Consider the following 27,283-nt stretch of genomic DNA (forward strand, 5'->3'; position numbering starts at 1 on the left):
GTATCAGGCACCATATTTAACTGATGGCTTCTGAACTTTTCCTAATATGTTTAGAAAGATAAAAAACATGTCAATTTCTTTATAACTACACCCTCTAGTGGCCCATCTTATCTATGAAAAAACAAGAATCACACAAGTGCCCACTTGCACACTCACCCCAGTCTTGTGACTCAGAGAACACTATCCAGTGTGTCTGCCCATGCCTCCTACACACACACACACACACGCACGCACACGTGCGCAAGCCCTGACAAAACTGGTTTACAACACACTCAATATAACCTTGGATCAAAAATTATCTCAAAATATAATACTGTAAATACAACAGACCATGATATGGCTCTCCCCAGCTTTTACAGTCAGCAGAGTAACAGGCATTTGGGTTAAAAAGGGCGCCTGGCAGATAGGCCCCTACATTCTCAGCAAAGGCCTTCCTTGCAAGGCCTTGGTGGCGAGCTCGGCTTTCTCCCGCAGCGCACCAGCCTCCTCGGCACTGCGGTGCGCCCGCGAGCCCTTCAGCAAGAAGTGGCTGATGAAGAGCTTCAAACCTTCGCGCAGCACACCCAGCTTTGGGTTGTCGGACACCCTGGAAAGAAATCGTACAAACTGTCAGGCACGAGTCGTCTACCTGGCTCTCCATTCTAGAAGTCTTGGATGGAGAGAAGAAACGATTTCTTTTCCAAAGAGAACTCTTGCCCAGGCCTATGTGGCTCAGTTGGTTGGAGCGTCGGTCCCATACACCAAAAGGTGGCAGGTTTGATTCCTGGTCAGGGCACATACCTAGGTTGTGGGTTCAATCCCCAGTTGGGGCACATGTGGGAGGCAACTGATCCATGTTTCTCTCCCTCCCTGCCTCCTTTCCTCTCTAAAAAATAAAAAGAATTTGCAATGAGGAATTTAACATATCCTATTTACAAGAAATCATTATTGGTTTGCTATCAGGCAGGTTTCCTGTTCCCGAAATCAAATGTATAACATACTGTACTAGCTTAAAACTAAAACGGGAATGGACTTAAGTAGACGCCCATACAACCACCTTGCTTTTACGAGAGACGTGTGAGTGGGAACAGCCCCTCCTCTTTCCCATGATGTGCCAGCACGGCTGGGACCATACCTTGCAAAAATGAAACAGACATCTTCAGCTTCTGTTCCCATCAACAGCACATGTAACACTTCTCGTAAAAAGTGGACTCGGGGTTTATCCAATTCACTGAATTCAATCACCTAATAGTCAGGATAGAAAGAAAAATAAAGTTACATGGATATAGTCAACTTTTTCAACAATTTCTAAGTAGAGTAAAAAATAACCCTCCCTTAGACAAGAATATGTCTAGCTTTATAAAATGACGGAAAGCCTTCGCACTGCTGGTGGGGGTCCAGCAGGCACTTAATTTCTAGACTTGAGTGAGCTGAAAGCACAAGCACAATTTTAAAGCACCAAATATAAACAACTGTCATCATTTTCACTGCTTTCAGTAGTTTCATCTATTACACAAACCTTTAAAATGGAAAGTGGGAGTGATTTTGTCTTCAACAAGTGAGCCACCAGATAAACCAAATTGGAGAAGTTGGTGGCTGGTAAGTTCTCTAAGTCTCGAAATTTGTCCCATATGCTGAACTGGAATGTCATCTAACGTAAGGAGAAGAAGAAAAGTTTAAACGCAACAAGTTATTAGAACAAATGATTAAGAATACGATCTAGCTAGCCATTGCCGGTTTGGCTCAGTGGATAGAGCGCAGGCCTGTGGACTGAAGGGTCCTGGGTTCAATTCTGGTCTGGGCACATGCCCAGGTTGCGGGTTCAATTCCTAGTGGGGGGCGTGCAGGAGGCAGCCGATCAATGACTTTCTCTCATCATTGATGCTTCTATCTCTCTCTCCCTCTCCCCGCCTCTCTGAAATCAATAAAAGTATACTTAAAAAAAAAAAGGAATACAATCTAAAGATACTCTGCTTATCTACTCATTTGTAGTATCTTAAAAATCAAGACTGAGGACAACTCCACTGTCCTTTCTGATGCACAGTAGGTGACAGCAGACAGCCACACAATGCCCATCAAGGCAGCAGGAACGCTGGAAAAGGACAGTTTGGTGCGGCATCAGAGGCACTTCGCGGTTACTGGGCTGTGACAGTCCCTCACCTGTGACCAGAAAGGTGATATGGCGGACAGGGCTTCGGTTGTGGTCAGCTACTCTCCCCGTGACCTGACTCAGACACCACCTGGGGTGGGCCGAGCCTGACAGAATGCTTAGAGGACAGCGGAGCGCAGGGACCTGTCGGCCTTCTAACAAGTTACCTGGAACCTCCTCTCATAGTCGCAGAACTTGCCGGCCAGGAAGGCGTAGAAAGGGTTGTACATTTTCTCCTGCAGGCAGCAATCCATGAGAACGTGAACTATTTCCCTTTCCTGCTGATCCTTAAGCCCAAGCCTACAAAACACCAACAGCAATGGGGACATTTCAATTCTAAATCTGAACAGGTTTCAGGCAGAGACCTTTCCAGGGCCACACCTCTCTGGCAGTTTGGTTAAAAGGGAGTGGAGCAGAGGTGGGGTAACAAGGCAGGAGTGACAGGCCGGGTCCTGTGCCCACCCTCCCTGGCCTTGGTGACCATGGAGTCGACACCGATTGGTGAATCTTGTGCCACCTACAAAGGCCTGTCACTGGTTCCTGAGGGACAAGAAACAGGACGAGCACGAGACCGTGAGCCTCATCGTCAGGTTCCTGCCATCGTCCGGACTTCCCACAGACACACGCTTCCTTCCAGTGCAGGGCTGAGTTCACACAAGTGTCTAGTCCTGTACTATTTCCCTCTATTTCCTTCTGAATTTGAAGCAAATAAGGAAAATTACTATCACTCTCTTTAGGAGTACCTTGTACAGGCACTTTTAAAATCTTACTGCAACTAATTACAGAAATGATACCAGACCATTTTAAATTAAAATTAAAAAGACCTTTAATCTGGAGATTTTAAGCAATTCATGACAACCAGCAGCCACTGAGAACTGCCAGCTGGTCACCTAAAAAAAATTTTTAATTAATCCTCACCTGAGGATACATTTTTTCATTTATTTTTAGAGAGAGTAAAAGGGAGGAAGGGAGGGAGAGGTAGAGAAACACATCGATTGGTTGCCTCCCACACGCACCCCAACCAGGTACGTGCCCTTGACAGGGAACCAAACCCTAGACCCGTGGTCGGCAAACTGCGGCTTGCGAGCCACATTGTGGCCCCTTGAGTGTGGCTCTTCCACAAAATACCACAGCCTGGGCAAGTCTATTTTGAAGAAGTGGCGTTAGAAGAAGTTTAAGTTTAAAAAATTTGGCTCTCAAAAGAAATTTCAATCGTTGTACTGTTGATATTTGGCTCTGCTGACTAATGAGTTTGCCGACCACTGCCCTACACCTTTGGTGCTCAGGCTGATGCTCTAAACCACTTAGCAACACCTGCCAGAGCTCACCTAAGTTTTAATGAAAATGTATTATAACCTGGAAGTACTAGCGGCCAGTGGGTAAGAGCAAGGTTGCTGAGCCCAGACGCTGGGTCCAGATGAGGAGCAGGCCAGCCCAGCAGCCTAACCCCAGATGCAACCTCAGCTCCTCTTACTCCCTCAACATCTGTTCAGGTGGGCCAAGCGTTCACACAAGTGCTTACTTTAGAAGCTTCTCAAATGCATCCAAGAAATCTTCACTGGTCATAATCGTACAAAATATGTTTCTCCTGACGTCGGTGTTCATTCTCTGCTTTCGGGCGAGTTCCAGCATCTTGGCGCTAACCTGAAAGGGGGAACGATTGAGATGTGGGTCACACAAGTTTTAATGAGATCTGTGACTGTGGTTTAGCTGCAGTCGCTAGAGTTAGGTTTCTAAAAAATAACATGTACGATTCTGTGGCTTGCCCTAAGCATAACTGTAAACTGTAGGCATGTGTATGTAAATGCAACATCTTTATTCTTGGGCAACTCCCCAGGAAGAAAACACACAAGGAAGGACCAAGTGAGGCCAGGCGAGAACACACCGGACGTGGGAGACTCCCACGGGGCAGGCCAGTCAGCCTGAGCAACAAGGAGACAAGACAGGTGAGTGGTCATAGCAGAAGAGCCGCGTGATGTGGGATCCTGGGACAGAAAAAGGGCTTCAGGGGGAAAAAGAAACTGAAGAACATGTGGACTTCAGTTAGTATAAAGCACAAAGAAGTGCACAGAATTTTGCCCATCTGAATTCTGGGTTAGTGCCCAGCGGCCCCATTTCCGGGGAAGCAATGTGTCTGTCTCAAGAGCGGGTCTGTCTGCAAAAGTGTTCTAATGGTCTGTGCCCTCATCCAGTCAGCTTATAACTCTTTCATGTAACATGTTTTGGCACTTGAAACAAATCCCTTAAAAAGTAACAACAGAAACTGAATTAAATTGTATCACAAAACAGCACCAATTCTACAAGGTCTGCAAATAAGCCATGGCTGCCCATCTCAATAATCCAACAAAGAGGAAGGCGGCCACTCCAGTGGAGCCTGGGAGGTGCCGTGGGGACACAGCAACATGCCTGGTAGCGGTGAGCACGGGTGCGTACTGTGCCTGCAAGTGGCTTCTGCAGGGCCTTCTGCTGACTGCTGTCGATCATTGGGGCCCCACTCCAGGCCGACCCCACGATCCACCAGCGCCCAGTCTGCTCGGCATTCAGGACGCTGTCCCAGGACACGCGCAGCTGAGATTCTGTGCCCGAGCCGGCACCACGCACCTAACGGAAGGAAAAGGAGCTGGTCAAACGCTTCAGATGGACCAGTCTGTCTACCTCCCCCCTCTCCCCACCCTCCTCTGTTTTTGACAATGGCATTTCTGCTGCGTGCACACTGTGATGAGTCACTGACAACTGGGACGTCACCATGTGGAATAATGCCAAGTGAGAGGCACTCTCCCAGGATCTGTGTCTGAGGTCTGCGGGCCCATCCCCCCAGCCCACTGTCTCTGGAACGTTGTCACAGCAGAGCAAGAGGCTTAGGCTCAGGCCACAGGGAAGCTCCATCTGGCTGGTGGTGGGAACGCAGCCTAGAGGGGCCTGGAGTTGGCTGAGTCAGTGGTTCTGGATCTGACTAAAGAAAGGGCAGAGACTCGCCCTGACTGGGTCTCATGTAAAAAATACCCAGGGAGCGTAAATTAAATAGACAAGCCCCCCTCCTCCGTGCTGAAACACCTCTGGTCCTGATGGGGCCCTCTTCCAAAGTCATCAGAAGGTTCTATTGTGATTCTGATGTGCAGGCGAGTCCAGTACCACAGGCTCAGTCTCGGGAATGCTTAACGCCCAGGGACTCCCTGCACAAGGGCCACTCACAGGCTCTCACCTCACAAACTCCTGCTGACCAGGCCAGGCACCTGACTCCCAGCTCCCAGCCTTCCATGGTGGGCTCACGTCCACATGGAGGCCCAAACCAGTCACAATCAAGGTGACTTACCAAAGCTCTTTGCAATTTCCTCAATTTCTCTACAGGCTCAGGGTCATAACCCGGAATCTTCCGCATGTCATTGTTCTTCAGTGCCAACATCGTCTCCAGCATAAACCGAATCTTAAAAAAAAAAAAGAAAAGAGAGAGAGAGAGAAAACATCATTTCAAATTGTCTAAACAACTGACCTTTCAACTTGGGAATAAATAAACCAACTCTGCACATGGCCATCACTGGAGATGGTCTCAGGCAGCCTATCTCTACTGTAGCCTCTGCAGTATTTTAACAGAAACTAGATTCTAGCACAGACCTCCACTGGGCTCTGACCACTACCCACAGATCCTCGCTTCCTCTCCTGCTCCGCTGCCCCAAACTCCTCCCACCGATGCCCCCTCCTGTGCTCCTCCCTCCTGGCCCTGTGCTCCGAGTCACTCCTCCTGTTGCCATCCCTTCCCCACTCATGGCCTTTTTACTTTTTCAACTTTTAAATTGAAAATGTTATACTTAGAGAAAAGTTGCTAAAATACTACAGACACTTCCCAGAAACCCTTTTCTGAGATTTCTCCAATGCTGACTTTTAAAAAAATAACATTTTTATCGATTTCAAAGAAGAAAGAGGGAGAGATAGAAACAATCGATGATGAGAGAGAATCATTGATATGCTGCCTCCTGCACACCCCTTACTGGGGATGGAGCCTGCAACCCGGGCATGTGCCCTGACCAGGAATCGAACCGTGACCTCCTGGTTCATAGGTTGCCGCTCAACCACTGAGCCATGCCCGTTGGGCAAATGTTGGCTTTTTATTGATGTAATTCATACCACAAATTCACTTAATGAGAGTGTATGCTTAGTATATATTCAGGATTGTGCAACTATCTCCACAATTTTAGAATTTTCATCACTCCTCCCCCTCAAAAAGAATCTCAAAACACATTAACAGGCACACCCCAATTCCCCCAAACCCCAGCCCTAGGCAACCATGAGTGTACTTCCTATTTCGCTGACTTCTGTGTTTTAAGTTTGACCTCTGGGCATTCAATGTGGGGGCAACTTCTATTTCGGAACACTCCTGCCTGGCTCCTGTGACCTTCCTCCTGCTCTTCCTCCCCTCAACCGTGCAATCCCAATGTCTGACTGTCAGCTTTGCAACCATGGCCTCAGGACCTCCTCAGAGAGCTCAGACCACACCTCCTTTCAGCGAACCCAGGGGCTGTTACTGCGGGATTTCAGAAACTAGCCAGTCTTCCCTTTTGAGCCTGTGTCCCCTCCTGTGTGTGCTGCTGTCCACTGAAGGCCCACACTGAGAACCTGGGCTGACTGACCCCCTCCACTCCTCGCTTCCCTCCCACCCACACCAATAGACAAGCCCCCCACACCCACGTCCACACAATTGAGCTAATCCTTGCCAATGCTGTCAGTTTCTGAGCATTAGGCACTTAGGAAGCAGGTCGAGTGACCCCTCGTACCCTGGTGTGGTCCTGGAACTTGCTGCCTGCCTCACTGGCTTTGGCCTGGGTCTCTGTGATTAGTTCCTTAAGTGACAAAGCATCATCTTTTCTCAAGGAAAAGCCCACATTTCTCAGCATTAACAGGATCAGTTCGATATCTTTCTCTGTGAAAGTTCCAATAAGTTTTTTCAAAATGTCGAAGATGAGGAGAGACTGTACCACGTGGAAATTATACAAATGGGCAATGATGGTAAACAGGTTGTCACACTCTTTGCCCTCGCTTTCCTTTTTATAGATGTCATCAAACTTCCTCACCACAGCCTCCAGAAAGTGAGCTCCAACCTGCACAAAGAAAACAGACCAGATGTCATCGCCAACACCTGACAATCATGGCAGCAAGTTACTCTCAGGGATCCTTCTTTTCAACAAGCTTAAATGTTTATGCTGAGTCAGTACTTTTAAAATTAATGTGTAAGTATACGCATGGTAGGATACACACTCCCACAGGGCATATGCTTTAAAACCCAGTCTGAGTGTGCAGTATTGATACACAACACGGACGGGTGAACGAAGCACAATCTGTCACAGCACTTGAACCTCCCCTGAAATACACTCTCTTGCTTCTAAACCGAGGTGGACTGCTTTGGCCAGCAGCCATCTGGTTCCTTGGAAAAGTGGCACGACACATCTCTGTCTGCAACGCTGCACAGATAACAGCACTCATTCTGAAGCGCAGGCTGAGCCTGGAGGAGGAGGTGGAAGCAGGAAACCCTGGGGGGGCGGGGGTGCAGGTTAGTGGGGCTGGTTAAATTGTGGGTGCAGGTGAACTCGACTAGACAGGTTAGAGTCAATATACACGTCATTGCCAAAGTGCAAAAACTAAACGCTAGAAGACTCCAGTGAAAAGCCCTGATGGGCAGGAGGGAACGATGATTCCACAGAGGCCAGTGCCGATAGGCTGGGGATGTTCTTTAGTTAATAAGTAACTTTAGCCCTAGACAGTTTGGCTCAGTGGATAGAGTGGTGGCCTGCGGACTGAGGTCCCAGGTTTAATTCCAGTCAAGGGCATATGCCCGGGTTGCGGGCTTGATCCCCAGTCGGGGGGTGTGCAGGAGGCAGCCCATCAATGATTCTCTCTCATCATTGATGTTTCCATCTCTCCCTCTCCCTTCCTCTCTGAAATCAATGAAAATATTTTTAATAAATAAGTTTAACCTGTCAACTCCTCACTCGAGCTCCGTCACTAAAGATCAACTTGAGGAGCATACTATGACTACTACATTATGTCCAAATATAACTAAAAAACGAGAAAATAAATTCTGAAGACATCAAGAAAAAACCAACTTTGCACGTGGCCATCGCTGGAAATGGTCTCAAGCAGACCATCTCTACTGCAGCCTCTGCAGTATTTTACATAAATTAGACCTGGCAGCGACCTCCACTGGGTGCTGGGTCTAATTTATGTTATGTATTAAATACACTCAAGTTCTAGCCCCGGAGCCAAAGCATGTCCCTCCCCTGCCCCAGCTCATGGGCTGGGACATCACACAGCTCCTCTGGCTTTGCTGAACTTGCAAAGTGGGGTCCAATCAACATCTGCTCTAAGTATCTTGCTGGGAGACCGCAAGGACCCCATAGCGAGGACATGGAGCCTCGATCACACTGGGCCTCCTGCAGCGGTGCTTTGAGGCCAGGCCTGTTCTTGGGATAGGGCTATTAGAGGTAAAGAAACAAAACCCACCATTAAGACTCTGTCCCACACAAAGACCCAAAGGCGTCCTTAAGTTCTTCCTTGAAAAGAAACTCCACCCGCTAAGTAAGCATCATGGCCAACTTGCCGCCCATTTGCCTCCCCTTGTCTGCACTCTGGAAGTAGACCCCTTCCTTCAATAACCCTGGGAGCAGACACATGGAGGGAATGGGGTACTGACTTGGAGGGTGATAAAGGGGTGGGGACAAGTACACTCAGCGGTGCCGATTAGGCACCAGAGTTGTGCAGGACCCCACATGTCATCTGACAGAGACCCCACAAGAAAAAGCTGCCGCAGCCCCGCCCCAGACGAGGACACGGCACCGAGGGCTGGGCCTGCCTGCTGGCTCCAAGCCTAGGCCTGTCACTGTCTCCTCACGGGGTCCAGCTTTACCTGACATTCTGGTGGCCTTCTTAGTTATGAAAAAAAACAAAAACAACTTCCGATCAGTACAAACACCTCAGAAGTAAGATCACACCTCCACTGCCTTCTGAACTCCTGAAATAAGTCAGTGTTCAAGAGGAAACACGAAGAAAATGAAGGCAAGTCTGAGACATAAGCCCAGAGGAAGATAAACTAATAAATAACAAAGACATGTTAGAATGAACCCCACACAAAGGCAACAGTTGACCAAAATCAAGTACTTACTGGATGTGGTTTAGAATATGACACAGACCAGGCTGTGCTGAGCCTTCTGCGGCTGGCTGCCACAGCAAGCAGCGCTTAGAGCCACTGCAGCCTACCTCGATGCCCACTGTGTGGTGCAGAATGCTGACCAGGAGGACGTGCTCCATCACCAGCCTGCCCGGCATGGCCGTGCCCGGAGCGCAGGCGCTCATGAGGATGCCCGTCAGGGTGTCGCTCATGTCCTTCCTGCTGTGTGCCATGTACAGCTCCTCCAGCTGCCCACTGATGGAGGCCATGTTCGGCTCACTCAACCTGCAGACAGTTGTAAAGACAGAGCTGCAGTGACATTTCAAATTAGGAATTACTTTTTAGGTCAATTAAAAACAAACAAACACAAAAAGCTATCAATACCACCAATGCCCATGTCCTATTTCATGGACACACTGCCTCATGAACAATGCTTACCTTGCCACAACAGCCCAGCATATACGAGGAGCACACAATCCTCTGGAACCTGCAATACTGTGACTGCAGTTTTTTCTTTCCGGCTGAAATGCAGCCACAGTGAAGGACACACAGGACTCCCCCTTAAGATCGATGCTCCACTTGTACGCTAACCCGACATGCCCAGTGGAGGACACACTGGGCCCCCCTTAAGACCAGAGACAGTGCTGAGGATGTTGCACGGGAACGCTGCCCCAATGCCCGAAGGGAACCATCCTTGCACGTCAGTATGTGCTGGTGGGAAAAATTCCAACATCCCATTTTTCTGCCAATATGAAAATCTTGGGCTCCTAAACATGAGGAAAGGTCACCCTATTTCCTGGGTGGAGAAGGAAGGAACCATGTGCACACAGAAGCTGCGCACTGCACCTGTGCTCACAACGAACATTAAAACAGCTTGTTTAGCCCTGGCTGGTATGTTTAAGTACCAGCACAGAAGAGTTGTGAGTTTGATTCCCAGACAAGGGCACGTAACTGAGTTGCAGGTTCAATCCCCAGCCCTGGTTGGGGCACGTACAGGAGGCAACCAATCAATGTGTCTCTCTCACATCGATGTCTCTCTCTCTCTCACTCTCTCTCAATCCCTCCCTCCGCTCTTCCTTTCACTCTAAAAATCAATGGAAAAAATATCCTTGGGCCGAAACCGGTTTGGCTCAGTGGATAGAGCGTCAGCCTGCGGACTGAAGGGTCCCAGGTTCGATTCCGGTCAAGGGCATGTACCTTGGTTGCGGGCACATCCCCAGAGGGAGGTGTGCAGGAGGCAGCTGATCGATGTTTCTCTCTCATCGATGTTTCTAGCTCTCTATCCCTCTTCCTTCCTCTCTGTGAAATATCAATAAAATATATTAAAAAAAAAAAAATCCTTGGGTGAGGATTAACAACAAAAAGCAGAATTTCAGGATACACCATGGAAAGTGTTTTGTTTTCGTCAGAAAGAAAAATTTTAAAAAGCAATGGGGGCTGGGAGGGTGACGATAGGGGTAGCAGGAGAGCCATGGGTGCTGGCTCTGTTCTGTCTTGAGCATGGGGTGGCACTGCAGAGCTGTATGTACACAGGTACACGTACACACACACACACACACACACACACACACACACACACACGGAATGAGCCTGGGATGGAGGACCACGCTCCTGACTGGAGGGCCACCTTGGATCATGAACTCGCTCTGCAGGGAAGAGGGTCAATCTTGCTGCCCCCCCTCTAGGACTTCTCAGAATAACCAAGTGGGCACCTGCATTGCTTTCAGACTCTGAGAGGTTCAATGTACCAAAGAGAAAAGGTGAGGAGTAAAAAAAAGAAAAAGAAATAAGCCAATCCGTGGCCACAGTCCTGCCCCCTCACTGTGTTTTAATTCCTGGGATAGTTTCTGTTTGTTTGTTTGTTTATTTATTTATTTTTAAAATACATTTTTTATGATTTCAGAGAGGAAGGGAGAGGGAGAGACAGATAGAAACATCAATGATGAGAGAGAATCACTGATAGCTGCCTTCTGCACACCCCACACTAGGGATCGAGCCTGCAACCCAGGCATGTGCCCTAGCTGGGAATCGAATTGTGACCTCCTGGTTCATAGGTTGTTGCTCAACCACTGAGCCATCCTGGCCAGGCTAGCTGTATTTTTAGAAAACAGACACTCCCTGTAAGTGACAATGTAACAGTGTTTCGGGGTTACCTGTTAATTAGGCCTTGGACATGCTTCTTTAGCCGTTCTCTCTCTTCTTTTTTCCGGGCATCCACTGTCTGCTCAGCTCGCAGCACACGAGGGGGGATATACTTCCCCGCATTTTCACAAAGACTCTGCTAGAAAGGACAGAAGTTACAAAAATGTACACCGACTCTGCTATGCTCAGTTAGATATTAAACCCCCAGAACTGGCAGAGCTGTAACCATTGACTATAGCTGCAACCATTGACTATAGCTGCTTACTAAACAACAGCATCAGTGGGGCGCCCCTAAGCAACTGTGGGGTCACTGTTTGTGCTGATGTCAGCACATTTCCCCATTCATTCTGTTTTTCCCTCTGTAGTTCGACCTGGCTGTGTCCCTCTGGGATCTGCGGATATAGCCCTATATTCTACACTTGACCCAGGTTTAATTTCCGGGGATAGAGCACACAAACACCAAATGTAACACCAGTTTTGGAGGGAAAGGGTTCTAAAATAATTTCATACTGCCCTGGCCAGGTGGCTCAGTTGGGTAGAGTGTTGTCCCATATGTCAAAAGGTTGCAGGTTTGATCCCTGGCCAGGGTGCATGCATCGATGTTTCCCTATCATATTAATGTTTCTTTCTCTCTCTCTCTAAAAATCAGTAAAAAATGGTAATTTCAAACTTGTTGAAAACTAGTATCTAAATTTACATGATAAAATAAAAATTAATTCACTGCTCACTAGCTCCTAGCATATCAGCTGCAAGGATTACAAATTGTGATCACTGGCCAACACTCCCTGGGCACCCGAGTGACAAGCCTTTGGGAAACATCTATACCAGGTATACCAGATAATAATGCGGATGGATTTTTTTCAATAGATGGAGTTACACGTATGTTGATATATATGCGATTTGACATGTATGCTATTTTGTTATATTGACAACAAGCTTCAAGACTTCATATGTCAAATTTTCTGAAGGTGTTAACATCATAGATATTTTTATGCTTAAAAATGTCGAATTTCCTGACAAAAAAAGAGCATTTGCAGGAAGTTTTAATTCATTACTTTATTTTGAAGGAAAGTACTGCTGAATACTTCAGGAAGTTTATGGTGAACATGCTCCATCTCAAGATACTGTGAACGCTGGTTTAAACGCTTTAAAAGTGATGATTTTGATGTGCAAGACAAAGAACATCCAGGTCAACCGAAAAAGTTTGAAGATCGACTATTACAAGCATTATTGGATGAAGATGCATGTCAAACTCAAAAACAACTTGCAGAAAGATTAAACATTGCTTAGCAAACAATTTCCGATCGTTTACAAGCAATGGGATTTTAAAGGAAGGAAAATGGGTGCCACATCAACTGAACGAAAGACAAATAGAAAACTGAAAAGGCATCAGTAAAATGTTGCTTCAATGGCATGAAAGAAAGTCTTTTTTTGCATCGAATTGTGACTGGCGATGAAAAGTGGATTTGAGAATCCCAGTTGCACAGAATCATGGGTTGATCCAGGTCAACCATCAACATCGACTGCAAGGCCAAATCGCTTCGGAAAGAGGACAATGCTCTGCGTTTGGTGGGATCAGGAAGGTGTGGTGTATTATGAGCTTCTAAAACCAGGTGAAACTGTTAATACTAATTGATACCGACAACAAATAATCAATCTGAACCACGCTTTGATCGTGAAACGACCAGAATGTGCCAGAAGACACGGCAAAGTAATTTTGCTTCATGATGATGCACCATCACACACTTCAAAACCAGTTAAAGACATGTTAAAAGAGCCGAAACCGGTTTGGCTCAGTGGATAGAGCGTCGGCCTGCGGACTGAAAGGTCCCGGGTTCGATTCCGGTCAAGGGCATGTACCTTGGTTGCGGGCACATCCTCAGTGGGAGGTGTGCAGGAGGCAGCTGATCGATGTTTCTCTCTCATCGATGTTTCTAGCTCTCTATCCCTCTCCCTTCCTCTCTGTGAAATATCAATAAAATATATTAAAAAAAAAAAAAAAAAAGACATGTTAAAAAATCTTTCCTGGGAAGTATGAACCCACCCGGCGTATTCACCAGCCCTTGCTCCTTCAGATGACCACTTGTTCCAATTGATGGCACACGCACTTTCTGAGCAGCACTTCAAAATGTACAAAGAAGTGGAAAATTGGGTCTCTGAATGGTCTGCCTCAAAACAAGGAAAGTTCTATTGGGACGGTATCCACAAATTACCTGAAACATGGAGGAAATGTGTAGCTAGCGATGGACATTACTTTGAATAAAGCACTTTTGATGTTTCTCTTGAAATTATCCTGTTTTCTTTGATTATAAAATCCGCATTATTAACCGGTACACCTAGTAATCATGGCCCTTGGTGTTAATGACTTAAACCTAGTTGGCGAAAGCACTGATGTACATGGAAACGGTTACACTTGAGAAACCCTTAGTTCACACTGTATGCCAATGACCTCAACAGCCTGGGGAAGAAAACCAGGAATAGTAAAAAATAATGTTCTAAGAGAGGAACTACAGTACTCAGGAGCTGCTCACAAAGGGCTGGGTCAAAAATACCAGGGAGAGAAGGCAAGGCAGCTTGTTACCTAAGATGGAAAGAGTCAAAGAGATGCTGATGTGGACATCACTTAGATAAACACCACAGTGAGAAACTGAGGAAAAGCCATGCAAGCAGAAGTAATATATTTAGAGGAAGATGATAAAATACAGCGGCCCCTTTATTGGCAGGGGATCCATTCCGAGTCCATCGATGCCTGAACTGCAGATAGTACTAACCTTTACACTTAAAGGAAGCACTATGCATATACTGTAGGGCCATTATTAAGTGAAGTAAGGGCTATTTGAACACAAGCGATGCAATGCTATGACAACTGATCTGAAAACTTGGATGCTATGGCTACTCAGTGACTCAAAGGCGGGTAGCAAATAGTGTGGATGATTCCTGGATGGAGCACAGCATGAGATTTCATCACCTTTCTCAGAACATGGCACTATTTAAAACTTATGAACTGCCCGGTGGTGGTTGATCATTGACCTATGAACCAGTAGGTCATGGTTCAATTCCTGGTCAGGCACATGCCTGGTTTGTGGGCTTGATCTCTATGGTGGGGCATGCAGGAGGCAGCCAATCAATGATTCTCTCTCATCACTGATGCTTCTACCTCTCTCTCCCTCTCCCTTCCTCTTTGAAGTCAATAATAATATATTTTAAAAAACCACTTATGACATGTTTCTTTGTGTAACTTTTCATTTAATTATCTTTGGACCATGGTTCACAGCAGGTGACAATCTACAAAAGGCAAAATTGTGACTAAGGGGCCACAGATGTGAGAGGGAAGCAAGACTTCCATTGGCTGCCTGCAAGGTGCCTGTGGGGGTGAAGCTGGGGCAGGGGAAGGTGTGCAGGCCTGGACTGCTGTGTCTTGGCTTGTGAACTTGACCTTCAAAGTCAGACTATGGAAGTGAGTGCTAGAGTTTCAGACTCACTCCAGGAGCAGCCGGAGAAGAAAAGGCTAGGTGAGGGAAGAGGGGGTTAGGAACAAAGCCAGGGGAGGGGTCACAGCCAGGTTGGAGACCGAGGCAGTACATAAGAATGAAGATGTCCTCTTAGGGCAACCAGTGGGACTGGCCATCTAGTCCCTGGGATTGTTGGAGAGTGGAAATTTTTGCCCATTCCAGAGAGACCGTGGACTATGCCCCAGATAGAGTTGTCAGTGCTGACACCAGGCCAGGCCTTGAGATACGGTCTCATGGCCCCTTCCCAGCACGTAAGCCTTCTTTCATAGATCACTGTCAGCTTTCTGAAGAACAGGATGACCCTGTAAATAACAAGGTCGTCAATGGCATGATCCTGACGTTGCTTAGGAAAAACTGTTTTGCCTTGGGTTACTTGTTCTGCAAAAACAGGATGTGGTTAATGTGCTTAAAAGTGGTCCCGCACAAAGGGTCGGGGCTGCTCTCGGGACTCCCTGCATGGAGAGAGAGCAGTCGCCGGCCAGCTATTAAAGGCTCCCTAAATTTTAATTTGGTCTGGACTCCAGTGGTGGTTCACTCGCGTTCGCTCCACATTTGGAGGCCCCCGCAAGATAACCAGCCTTTGCCTGGTCCTTTTGCTCTCTGTCAGAGAGGGAATCAGCCCACTTAGCTAATAAAAATTTCTGTCTATGTTTGTATAAGTAAGGGTTTCAGTTTGCTCTGATTTGTGAATTTGCTGTATTAAATTGAAATATTGAAGTCCTAGGGTTAATTTGAAGGTATAAATTTGTGACATTTCAAAGAGCAAAGAACTTTTATTTATGGCTTTCTTATCTCTTTGGGGGGGTCGGAGAAATCAAGAATAGTAAGGAGGAGGATTTAAGATCCTCTAGGAGTCTAGGGGCTTAGAGTAAAAATCTATGAGGGAAAACAACGGTTACAGAAAGAAAAAAGTATCCTTAAATGTAAAAAGCCTGGTTATACAGGATCTCAGACCACTTGCCTTATTTCCCCTGCTAAGGACAGAGTAAATGGTTAATGCAGAAAAGGGGGGGGGTGTGCATCGGTGGGGAGAGCAGGGAAAGATAGGTTACAACCCGCTCTGCTGGCCTCCTTGGTTTCTTACTTATCTGAACTATGCTAGACCCAAGTTTTTTTGCAAAACACAGTGGATCTTCTTCTGCCCCGTATTATTACTTCTTGGGCGGTGGTGGAATATTCAGCAAGGGAACTTGAAGATATAATATCTTTAAGGCTGACAACTAGTTTAAGTTTTAAAAATCTCTATCTCTCAAAAAGAAATATTTTTTACCTATTCTTGGTTTTATCACTGAAGGTCTAGTTATATTTTCTTGAAAAAGTACATTTTAAATGTGTTCATAAAAATTAATCTAAAAATGCTAACTGTTCACTTTTAATAATCATTAAAGGATTGAGGTTTCTAAGAAAAAAACAACTACTAGGCTCCCAGCAGCCAAGCAGAGGAAAAATGGAGCTGAAGTCTGCAGGCGCCCTGGTGATTTAAAACTGGGTGCTGGGCAGACACAACCCCCGAGAGCCAGGTGAAAGAAGGGCGTGAGGGGGGCTGGATGCCCGAGCTGCTTACAGTGGCCCTGGAAGAAGCAGCAACAGCAAGAAAAGCGGGGACAGCAGACATTTACCTGACACTACAGCTACCCCGCTGCTGCCCAGTGAGTAATGAGTGTTTTACAACAAGCAATACAAGACTTAGGCCTTTGGCTTGCTGGCTGCAGCAGTTAAACCAGAAGCCAGTGACTGCTACTGGCCTTCCTGCAGCCCCAGGAATAGAGCAGCAGGCCCGGGATCTGTAAAAGCAGCAGATAGAGCTAGTGGAAGCTCCCTGTTTGCAAATGTACTGAAAGGGTTCAGTACCTGTTGCTGCTGGAAGAGGAGGGGCTGAGATCCCCTTCCAGTGCACTCCCTTGGGAGAGGCCTGGTCGCTGCTCTGCCACAAAGGGGACTGGCGGGAAGACAAGGGGCCTAATACCCAAGCCACTGCCACAGAAGCGCTTTGCAATATGCAAAGCTGTTTCTAACTGTAACTCTGGCTGTTTTGGACTGGCAGCTTAAAGTCAAAGAGCAAAGGAAAGGCACTCTCCCTGGAGCGGGGAGCCTTCAGGACTTTGAGATTCTCCAAGAGAGGAGGAGTCTGACTGAGGGATGGCAGAGACCCTGTTGGGTTGGAAGGACCTAAGGCCACATGTTAAACTTATAAATTATGGCTTTCTAGGCAGATGTCCAAGCCCAGTTATGTAGGGGTTAAGCTGCCTGTTTACAGCAAAACAACTTTCTCCCGTGCCAGAATAAATTTTAGGGAAATTAGACAGGCTGTGTTTGTGGCTAGAAAGAAGAACTGGCCACCATGCACAGCCCTGACAGTGGCCTGCAGAAAACTGTATAATAGACTTAGATGATGCCTGCGTCTTCATGGACATGACTCCAAAAAGACAAGGACAATTTTGCTTTGTGTGGGAAGGTCAAGAATAGACCTTAGTCACCTCCCTAAGATACTTGTATAGCCCTACCATGTATCATATATGGTAGCAGAAGATTTGACTACCTAAGGTGGCCACAGTGCCAATATTGTACTTCATTGTGTTAATAATATTGCATTAACCTTACAGATTTGAATGCAGTTGCCAAAAGGGCAGGTGCCCAAATGGGCAAGGAAAATACCCATCTGGTTTTGGTCTCTATTGAAAGACAGTTGGCAGCCTGTATACTGTCTTGCAGGCCTGTGTGGCCATACCCATGTCAGGTATGGCACAAACCTCAACTTTAGGAAACCGGGGAAGGCCTGTTTGGAACAGAGGGAAGTGGTGAGTACCAGCCCTTTGTTATAGGAATTACAGACCCCGTGAGGTCCTGTGACTTGTGAGACCCTGTAAGCAATAAAGCTCCCTTAGTCCTTTCTCAGAGGGCATGTCACCCCTCCCAGAGACCATATAAAATTTAAGGACAAGTCAAGTAGGGGGAACCCTACTACAAGGACAGCTATAATTGTCTACTTGAATATAGACACATTTTGAATTTCTCCTTGTCATTTGAAAACAGTTTTATTACTCTGAAGAATCCTTAGAAAGGACTGACAAGGAAAATCAGAAGATCTTAAAGCAGGTCAGTATATTTTTCTCCTTATATAATTCCTCTGAAATTTGGCCATGCTTAATAAATCATGGCAATACATTTCTTTGCATAAATTCAATAAGACTGGTTTCTAATAGTGGTTTCATTGACCGGAAACTTTGACTGGAGTATCATGTTTGAAAGAGCCCTGTCTGAACTCTGAAGACTTAAAACCAATAAGAGTGCCAAGGAAAAGCCTGGTATCCTTCTTGGGATCCCTGAAAATGGCTGGCACTGGAGCGTCAGGCCCATGCCCTACCATCACTGGCGGTTGGTCAGAGTAGAATGGGAGCAATAGGACGCCTGTGTCCCTGTGGAACCCCCAAGCACTTTAGGGTGCAATGAGTAGGAGGGCTGAGATGGGCCTTAAAACCTAGGGTGTGGACCCAGGTGGAGTCGCTGCAGGTGAGGGATTCACCTAACTCAGCAGATACTGCAGGCAGGCCGGACGGCAGCTGGATGGCTTGGCTTCCTGGCCCTACGGGGCATACTAAGATTCAATCATGGAGAGAAACCAAGATGGCGGCATAGGTAAACACCTGAACTGCTGCCTCGCACAACAATTTCAAAACTACAACTAAAAGACAGAACGGACACCATCCAGAACCACAGGAAAGCAGGCTGAGTGAAAACTCTACAACTAGAAGGAAGGAGAAAAGCTCACAGAGAATTGGAGGTACGGCAAAGGGGCTTTGTGCGCGCAGAGAGGAAGGGCGGCTGAGAGCCTGGCTGACTTCCTCTGGCGGAAGGGGGAAGGAAGCCTCCGACGGCACTGAACCCCAGTTCTGACTGCACTGAACCCCAGTTCGGGCGAACCCCTGGGGACCCACGCTCTTACGGGGGGAGTCTGGACTCTCGGGCGGAGACTCGAGCTGGGAAAGGCAGAAGTCTGAAGGCGCACGCGGGCCAGTGCGCACAAAGGCTGCGGAGGTTGCCATAGGCTTTCCCTAGTGGAAGGGAGTCAGAGGATCCTGAATGCACTGAGCCCCAGTTCTGACTGCAGTGAACCCCGGTTCCAGGCGAGCCCCTGGGGACCAACGCTCTTGTGGGGGGAGTCTGGACTCTCGGGCGGAGACTCGGGAGCCGGGGAAGGCGGAGGACTGAAAGTGCACACGCGCGCGTGAGCCGGTGCGCACAAAGGCTGCGGGGGTTGCCACAGGCTTTCCCTAGTGGAGGGGAGTCAGAGGATTCTGACTGCACTGAGCCCCAGTTCTGACTGCAGTGAACCCCAGTTCCAGGCGAGCCCCTGGGGACCCACGCTCTTGTGGGGGGAGTCTGGACTCTCGGGCGGAGACTCGGGAGCCGGGGAAGGCGGAGGACTGAAAGCGCGCCCGCGCCGGTGCGCAAAAGGGCTGCGGATGTTGCCGCGGGCTTTCCCTAGTGGAGGGGAGTCAGAGGCTCCTGACGGCACTGTGCCCCAGTTCTGACTGCAGTGAACCCCGGTTCCAGGCGAGCCCCTGGGGACCCACGCTCTTGTGGGGGGAGTCTGGACTCTCAGGCGGAGACTCGAGCTGGGGAAGGCGGAGGACTGAAAGCGCACGTGCGCGCAGGGGCGGGGCTGACAGGAAGCCAAGACTGAGGCTCCACCCCATCCAAGCTGAGCACAGAGGCTATTGCAATTTGGCAAGTCTAATCCTATAGGGCTGTCTCCAGCACCAAACTTCTCCCAGCATAGACACAGCTGATCCTTACAGCCAACTGACCTGGAGGTCAATTCTTCCCAGTGATACCAACAACAATAAAGACTTAATTACAACAAGGCTGTACACACAGTCCACAAAGGGGTGCACCAAGAGTGTCCACCTCAGGTTAACTGGGGAAGCAGACCCACTGGGCCATATTGGAAACCTAGCACAAATATCTACCTTACCAACTCAGGGAAGCAGTGAAAATGCGGGGTCAAAGAATCAGATCACAAACGAAAGAAATGGAGGAAAACAAACGACTGGATATAGAATTCAAAACCACGGTTATAAGACTTTTTAAGAATATCCTAGAAAAGGCCAATAAATATAACGAGACCCTCGAAGATATGAAAAAGGACCAACTAGAAATTAAACATACACTGACTGAAATAAAAAATATTATACAGAGACCCAGAAACAGAATAGAGGAACACAAGAATCAAGTCAAAGAATTGAAATACAAAGAAGCAAAAAACACTCAACCGAAAAAGCAAAAAGCAAAAAAAAAATCCAAAAAGTTGAAGATAATGTAAGAAGACTCTGGGACAACTTCAAGCGTACCAACATCAGAATTATGGGGGTGCCAGAAGAAGAGAGAGAGCAAGATACTGAAAACCTATTTGAAGAAATAATGACCGAAAACTTTCCCCACCTGGTGAAAGAAATAGACTTACAAGTCCAGGAAGCCCACAGAACCCCAAACAAAAGGAATCCAAAGAGGACCACACCAAGACACATCATAATTAAAATGCCAAGAGCAAAAGACAAAGAGAGAATATTAAAAGCAGCAAGAGAAAAACAGTTAATTACCTACAAGGGAGCACCCATACGACTGTCAGCTGACTTCTCAACAGAAACTATGCAGGCCAGACGGGAGTGGCAAGAAATTTTCAATGTGATGAATAGCAAGAACCTACAACCAAGATTACTCTACCCAGCAAAGCTATCATTCAGAATTGAAGGGCAGATAAAGAGCTTCACAGATAAGAAAAAGCTGAAGGAGTTCATCACCACCAAACCAGTATTATATGAAATGCTGAAAGGTATTCTTAAAGAAGAGGAAGAAGAAAAAAGTAAAGAGGAAAATTATGAACAACAAATACATATCTATCAACAAGCGAACCTAAAAATCAAGTGAATTAAAAACCTGAGGAGCAGAATAATCTGGTGAATATAATAGAATCAGGGGCATAGAAAGGGAGTGGACTGATAATTCTAAGGGGGAAAGGGGTATGGGGGGTTCATGAAGAGAATGGACAAAAATCATACACCTATGGATGAGGACAGTGGGGGGGAGGTAAGGGCAGAAGGTGGGGTGGGAAAGGGGTGGAGGGGAGCTATGGGGGGAAAAAGGAGAAATAATTGTAATAATCTGAATAAAGATTTATTTAAATTAAAAAAAAAATCCACAAAAAAAAAAAAAAGATTCAATCATGAAATTCTGGCAAAGGTAGTCAGTTACCATTCTTGTTATGTTTATGCAAACAATCAGGCCAAATTAAATACAATAAATTAGTCTTGATTTGGCTCTTTTGATAAACATGGGGGTAATTTTGAGGAGAAAAATTCTATTTCAATAGAAGTTATTAAAACTGAAAGGTTTTCTTTCCCTTCCACCAGATCATTTATTACAGTTTGTCTCCGCCAGGTCACAAGCCCACCTCCTTCTGTGCCCAGGCCTCATTGTCCCTCTGACAGACAGCAAGGATCTCTTGGCTCTGAGAGAAAACTCTGCCCCTCCTCAGCACGAAGCAGCTACAGAAGAAATTCAACGTCCATTTTCCCTAAAGGAATTCAGAGCCAGGATCCTTGAGGTAATATATTAGGCAGTTAGACAGATATGAGCAGAGCAAGGACGATGAGCCAACTAGCACTACCAGATGTAATTAAGTCTTTCCATCTCTACCTATGTGAGACAAGGGGACTCCCCAGAAGCAAGAGGGAACGAGGCTGCAGATGAAGTAGCCCGGGAGGCTGCCCTAAAACCAGTGGGGCCTCTACAGATTCTAGTGACTCTTCCAAACCCTGACCTAACCACCTCACCAGCTTACACACAAACCCAATCTAGAAAAGCTGAAATCCATAACCAATCTTTACTCACGTTCTTACAGGCTTTACAGTCTACCCAGAAAGCAGTCCAGAAGCATGTATACCAACTTCTGATCCAGTCCATCCTTCCACCCTAGTGACTCTGTTTGGGTAAAGAAATTTGCCACACAAGGACTGACTCCTACCTGGAAAGGACCACCCCCACAGCAGTCAAGGTCGACGGGATCCCTATGTGGCTTCATCACACCTGGCTTAAGACAGCCCAGGTGAAATAGAGAGTCCAGGACTCTTCAGACCCTCTAAAGATTAGTCCTGGCCCTCATTCTGGGCCCTTATCTTATAAACAGGCCCACTGACTTTATTCAGCAGAGAATTAATTCTATCAAGCTTATGGTCCTCAGGGGTCAATATAACTCCCTCGCCAACAATGACCCAAGAGAGTCAATGATTTGACTCATGGACATAAAACCAGTGGGGAATGTTGCAGTGGGAATTTTTGCCCATTCCAGAGAGACCGTGGACTATGCCCCAGATAGAGTTGTCAGTGCTGACACCAGGCCAGGCCAGGCCTTGAGATAAGGTCTCATGGCCCCTTCCCAGCACATAAACAGGATGTGGTTAATGTGCTTAAAAGTGGTCCTCCACAAAGGGTCGGGGCTACTCTCTGGACTCCCTGCGTGGAGAGAGAGCAGTTGCCCGCCAGCTATTAAAGGCTCCCTAAATTTTATTTTGGTCTGGACTCCAGTGGTCGTTCACTTGCTTCGCTCCACAACAGGATGAAAAGCCTCTACAGAGCTTTTCTCCCTAACTCTTCATTATGGGAACTTACGAACATAAAAGTAGGCAGAATAACCGATTTACCCTCTCAGGTCAAATACATCACTTGTGTCCCGTGTTCCACGCTCTGTCCTCGTCACTTTGAGCAGCGACTGTTCACACGATACCTGATCTGCTGCGTCCACATCCTCCGGGGAATTTTCAGTCCTTTCTTCGTCTTCTGCAAACTGGACTCGCCTTCCCCCGCCTTTCTCCTTCGCTCTCCCCTCTGCAGCTGCTTTTCTCAGCTTTTCCTCCGGCACATCCTCCTCCTGGTCGCCCTCGTTGCCCTGCTCCCCGCTTCCGTCCTCCGAGTCGCTCCCCACGTCGCCTTCGACCTCGGCCTCACTCTCCACGTCGCCTTGGTCCTCGGCCTCACCCTCCACGTCGCCTTCGCGGGCTGTCTGTCTGTCCTCCTCCTCGCTGCTGCTGTCGCACAGGCCACTCCCCTCCCTCGACCCCAGGGCTCCCAGGATGTAGTCGAGTCCGTCGCGGGCGAAGCTGAGTGGCACAGAGCTGGCGTCTCCCTTCTTCCTGCGCTTGTTCAGGCCCAGGCAGCGCTCCAGTTTGCGGATCGCTCGGTCCTCCTCCTCGTTGGCCGCCAGAAGCGCCCGTCTCCGGGTGGCGTTGGCAGCGGCGGAGGGCCGGGTGCTGCCCACGGCGGCCCTGGTCGGGGCCCGGGGAGGCGGCCGTGAGGCCCGACCGCCCCGCCCCTCGGCGCCCTCCGCTCGGGGCCCGCTCCCCGCCCCGGGTCCGCCGCCCGGGCCCCGTGTGGGGGCTGCTGTCCTCTGGAGCCGGCGCGCCTTCCTCAGCTGTCGCTTCTCCTTCCTCAGCTCCCTGCGGCTCTTCCTCCCGCCGGGACGCGCGTGCCGCTCCGCCTGGGGCCCCTCGAGGCCGCCGGAGGGCTGGCCCTCGGAGGTCGCCTGCACGAACTCCTCCACCGCGAGTTTCAGCCGCTTCAGGGCCCCTGCCCCGCCGCCCCCAGGCCCGCGCCCTTCTCCGCGCTTCCCGTGGCCCACGCGCCGCCGGCAGCCGCCCCGGCCCGACGCTCCCGCGCCGGTGGACGCCGCCATCTTCCGGACGCACCGATGCTGACTTCCGGGAGGGAAGGGACTTCCGGTTGAAAGCGGCGCGCTCCGCCGAGCAAGGCGGGGCGGGACGGGGCGGGGCGAGGCGGCGTCCCCTGGCGGCGGAAGGGCGGTAGCGCAGGGAACTGCGCAGCCGCAATGTGTCATAGTCTCAGAACAGATTGTAAACTGAGTAGGTGGTGAGTGCAGAGATGCAACTTCACTTGATACACGAAAGCCCTGCAGATCATGGTACAGAGGCCTCTGCATGCCCTGCCACAGAAGGAGCGTCGCAGGGCGTGAATCTCTTCACACGTGGGTGCATTTACCTGGGTGAGAATGTCCATAGGAAACTGTGTCCTGTTGTTTCTACGTGTATTTATGGGGATCTTCATACTCAGCTGGCTGTTCTGAGACATGTTTCCACTCAACCCCCGGCCTCAATGTCTCCGTGTGCTGTGTGATACTTCTCCCGGGGTGGTGCTCCACCATTTACTCCTCTGTTGATAGACATGCACCCCGTGAACCAGCGTCCCCAAGTCCATGCCTATGGGAAACCGTGACCGTGACCTTATTTGGGAATAGGGCCTTTGCAGATGTAATCAAGTTCAGAGGAGAGCTTGGATTAGGTGGGCCCTAACTGCAAGTAGGGTGTTCTTATAAGAGGGAAAATGGACTCACTCACAGGGAGAAGGCCATGCGATGGGGACGCGGTAGGGGGTGTCAGTTTCCAAGCCAAGGAAACAAGGATAGCTGGCCACCACCAGCAGCTGGGAGAGACCTGGGCTGATTTTCTCTTGCAGCCCCAGAAGGAGCCCACCCTGCCCACACCTGGATTTCTGGGAAGGAGTATTTCACGGGCTGAGGTGGGAGCCCCGTAGGCTGGACGAGCTTCAGTGTGGAGAGCTCTGGTTGCGGCTCACCTGCCTGGACCACAGTCTCCTAAGCTCCTGGAGAGAAGCGCCAGGGAGGGGGGAAGGGACTCCCAGCCGCAGCCCGCAGTCTGGGGGTTTGGAGCAGGAGGAGGGGGTGCTTGGGGCACTGTCCTGCCCCTGTATCCCTTGTACCTCCCATCTCATGCCGACTGGTGGGGCCATGGCTGATTTCTGCCCAGAGGGTCTGGGGACCAGTATGCAGGGCTGTGCAAGGGAGAGGCAAGAATAGGCGTGCCCTAACCGGTTTGGCTCAGTGGATAGAGCCTCGGCCTCCGGACTGAAGGGTCCCAGGTTCGATTCCGGTCAAGGGCATGTACCTTGGTTGCAGGTACATCCCCAGTAGGGAGTGTGCAGGAGGCAGCTGAATCGATGTTTCTCTCTCATCGATGTTTCTCTCTATACCTCTTCTTTCCTCTCTGTAAAAAATCAATAAAATATATTTAAAAAAAAAAAAGAATAGGCGTGACAAAGCTCATCTTCCGCCCTAGCTGGTTGCTCAGTGGTTAGAGCATTGGCCTGGGGACTGAAGGATCTCGGGTTCAATTCTGGTCAAAGGTAACGTACCTCTGTTGCAAGCTCGATCCCCAGCCCCATTGGGGCTCGTGCCAGAGACAACCAAACAATGTGTCTCTTGCACATTGATGTTTCTCCGTCTCTCCCCCTCCCTTGCACTCTTTCTAAAATCAATGCGAAAAATACCCTTGGGTGAGGATGAACAACAATAACGAAAGCTCATCCCCATCTGTGCCCATTCCTTCAGTGCCCATACACTCAGCACCCTCGCCACCCACCCTATCTCTGCAGGGTCTGCCTCCTGTCATTGCACCCAGGAGCCCAGGCCTCTCTCTCATTCAATGATTTCTCTGGTGCTAATTGGGAAGAGGGAGTCAGTCACCCTTTCTGCCACACCATTTGACAGGAACCAAATGAATTAAGCCCATTTATTCCTACAGAGGGCTTAGGAGGGGTCTGGTACACAGTAGCTGCTCAGGAAATGAATGTCAGCAGGCCCTCCCCAGGCCTCTCCAGGCATTCGGGGCAGTTGGTGGGCAGGAAGTTCTGTTTCTCTGGTCCTGGTGAAAGGGCTGGTTGCAAACATAAAACAGTCCATTCATGACACAGAGGCTGACAGGTGTGCAACAAGGCAGGTGGCAGAGTGCTGGTGTGCATGCATGCGTGCATGAGTGTGTGTGTGTGTGTGTGTGTGTGTGTGTGTGTTCCTACCTGTGTTTGTGCATGCAAGAGATGGCTGGAGAGATGGGCAGGGCCAGGGGTGAAAGGTCACTAGGTTTTGTGTTTATTCTGGGAGCACTGGGAACCTCAAAGTGTTTTAAGTAGACAAGTGGGTAAGAGTTTGGGAGGCAGCAGCCTAAATCGATCTGCATTTGGAAAAGATCGCCCTGCTGCGTGCAGGACTGACCCAGGTGGGTCAGAATGACAGACAGACCGAAGGCTGGGGCATCAGACACTAGTTCCCCAGCCTGGAAAAAACTGTTGATTGGGGCTTTGCCTGATGGCTCTTTAAAAATAATAGCATGAATGCTCTGTTAAGAGTAATATAATATACAATGTAAAATGTCTCCTTTACTCAGTGTCTTAGTCCATTCTGGCTGCTGTAACAGGCACCACAAATTGTGTGGCTTACACAGCGGACATTCATTTCTCACTGTCGGGAGGCTGAAATCTGAGATCAAGGCCCTGGCAGATTCCCTGTCTGGTGAGCACCCTCATCATAGTTCATAGACAGTGTCTTCTCACTGTGTCCTCATATGGTGGAAGGGGTAGCGCGCTTCCTGGGGTCCCCTTTACCTGGGCACTAACCACATTCACAATGGCTCCGCCCCATGACCTAGTCACCTTCCCAAGTCCCCACCTCCTGACACCATCCCTTGGGGATTAAGATTCAATATATGGCTCGGCCGGCATGGCCCAGTGGTTGAGCATCAACCTATGAACCAGGAGGTCATGGTTCAATTCCTGGTCAGAGCACATGACCAGGTTGTGGGCTTGATCCCCGTGGGAGGCATGCAGGAGGCAGCCAATTGGTGATTCTTTTTCATCATTGATGTTTTTGTCTCTTTCTCTTTCCCTTCCATTCTGTCTAAAAATCAATGGAAAAAATATTCTCAGGTGAGGATTAACAAAACAAAATAAATACATGTATTTTTTGCACTATTAAAACATGCCATAGCCAGCATCCCTCTGTGTGTGTGTGTGTGTGTGTACAGGACTGTGCCAGTGTTTCATAAGGCTATCATCCTAGAAATTGCTTAGGAAAAGTATATAAATATATATTTTTAATTAACAGGTAATTCCAAATTTTCAATGCACTTCTGTGCCAGCTCATACTCAAATTGGGAGTGATAGCCTGTTCCCCATGCCCCCTGACTTGTCTCTGGGTTTTCACCTTTGCCCCTTTGCTAGGTGAAAGGTCAGCATGGAGATGCCCTGTGATAGGGGATGGAGTCGGGGGGAGGGGCCCTAAGCTGCAAGGCCACCTAAACCCCCTTCCTAAGCTCCCTTCACCAGTGTCAAAAACAGCTAGATCACTGCTACTCTGAGCCCATATATTCTTCTGAATTCTGCTCGTCTATGCCAATTGTGGACAGGTTCCTTCTCGAACCCTGCCCATTGCACTAACTGTCTGGTCTGAGCCCCTCTGCCAGGGACTGGACCTTCTTGGGTGCT

General features: G+C 48.5%; 1 protein-coding gene across 2 annotated transcripts; it reads right to left on the bottom strand.

The window, feature by feature from the left end:
• Positions 1 to 288: 288 nt before the first annotated feature.
• On the bottom strand, positions 289 to 23,675 carry NOM1 (nucleolar protein with MIF4G domain 1). 2 transcript variants are annotated; one of them, XM_080663372.1, is made up of 11 exons: positions 22,722 to 23,675; positions 11,438 to 11,562; positions 9,374 to 9,569; positions 6,898 to 7,221; positions 5,442 to 5,552; positions 4,535 to 4,729; positions 3,651 to 3,772; positions 2,296 to 2,428; positions 1,499 to 1,630; positions 1,115 to 1,224; positions 289 to 586 (listed from the first exon to the last, which is right to left on the bottom strand). In XM_080663372.1, the coding sequence occupies exons 1-11, from the start codon at positions 23,664 to 23,666 to the stop codon at positions 412 to 414; spliced, it is 2,568 nt and encodes an 855-aa protein (XP_080519498.1). In that variant the 5' UTR covers positions 23,667 to 23,675; the 3' UTR covers positions 289 to 411. The 2 variants fall into 2 exon arrangements, with proteins under 2 accessions (XP_080519498.1, XP_080519497.1); XM_080663371.1 differs by having other exon boundaries at positions 11,438 to 11,565.
• Between the last annotated feature and the right edge of the window lie 3,608 nt (positions 23,676 to 27,283).

The sequence above is a fragment of the Plecotus auritus genome (genome assembly GCF_963455305.1).
Source record: "Plecotus auritus genome assembly, chromosome: 4".
In the NCBI taxonomy this organism is placed as follows: domain Eukaryota; kingdom Metazoa; phylum Chordata; class Mammalia; order Chiroptera; family Vespertilionidae; genus Plecotus; species Plecotus auritus.

What these genes read in the sequence shown, in the direction of transcription:
- NOM1 (XM_080663371.1), bottom strand. Translation starts at nt 23,666, where the DNA reads ATGGCGGCGTCCACCGGCGCGGGAGCGTCGGGCCGGGGCGGCTGCCGG. An exon ending in ATGTGGACGCAGCAGATCAG is followed by an intron (nt 11,566 to 22,721) that starts GTATCGTGTGAA and finishes TGTCCTTTCTAG; the next exon opens with CAGAGTCTTTGTGAAAATGC. An exon ending in CCCGTGCTCACCGCTACCAG is followed by an intron (nt 3,773 to 4,534) that starts GCATGTTGCTGT and finishes TCCCCCTTTCAG; the next exon opens with GTTAGCGCCAAGATGCTGGA.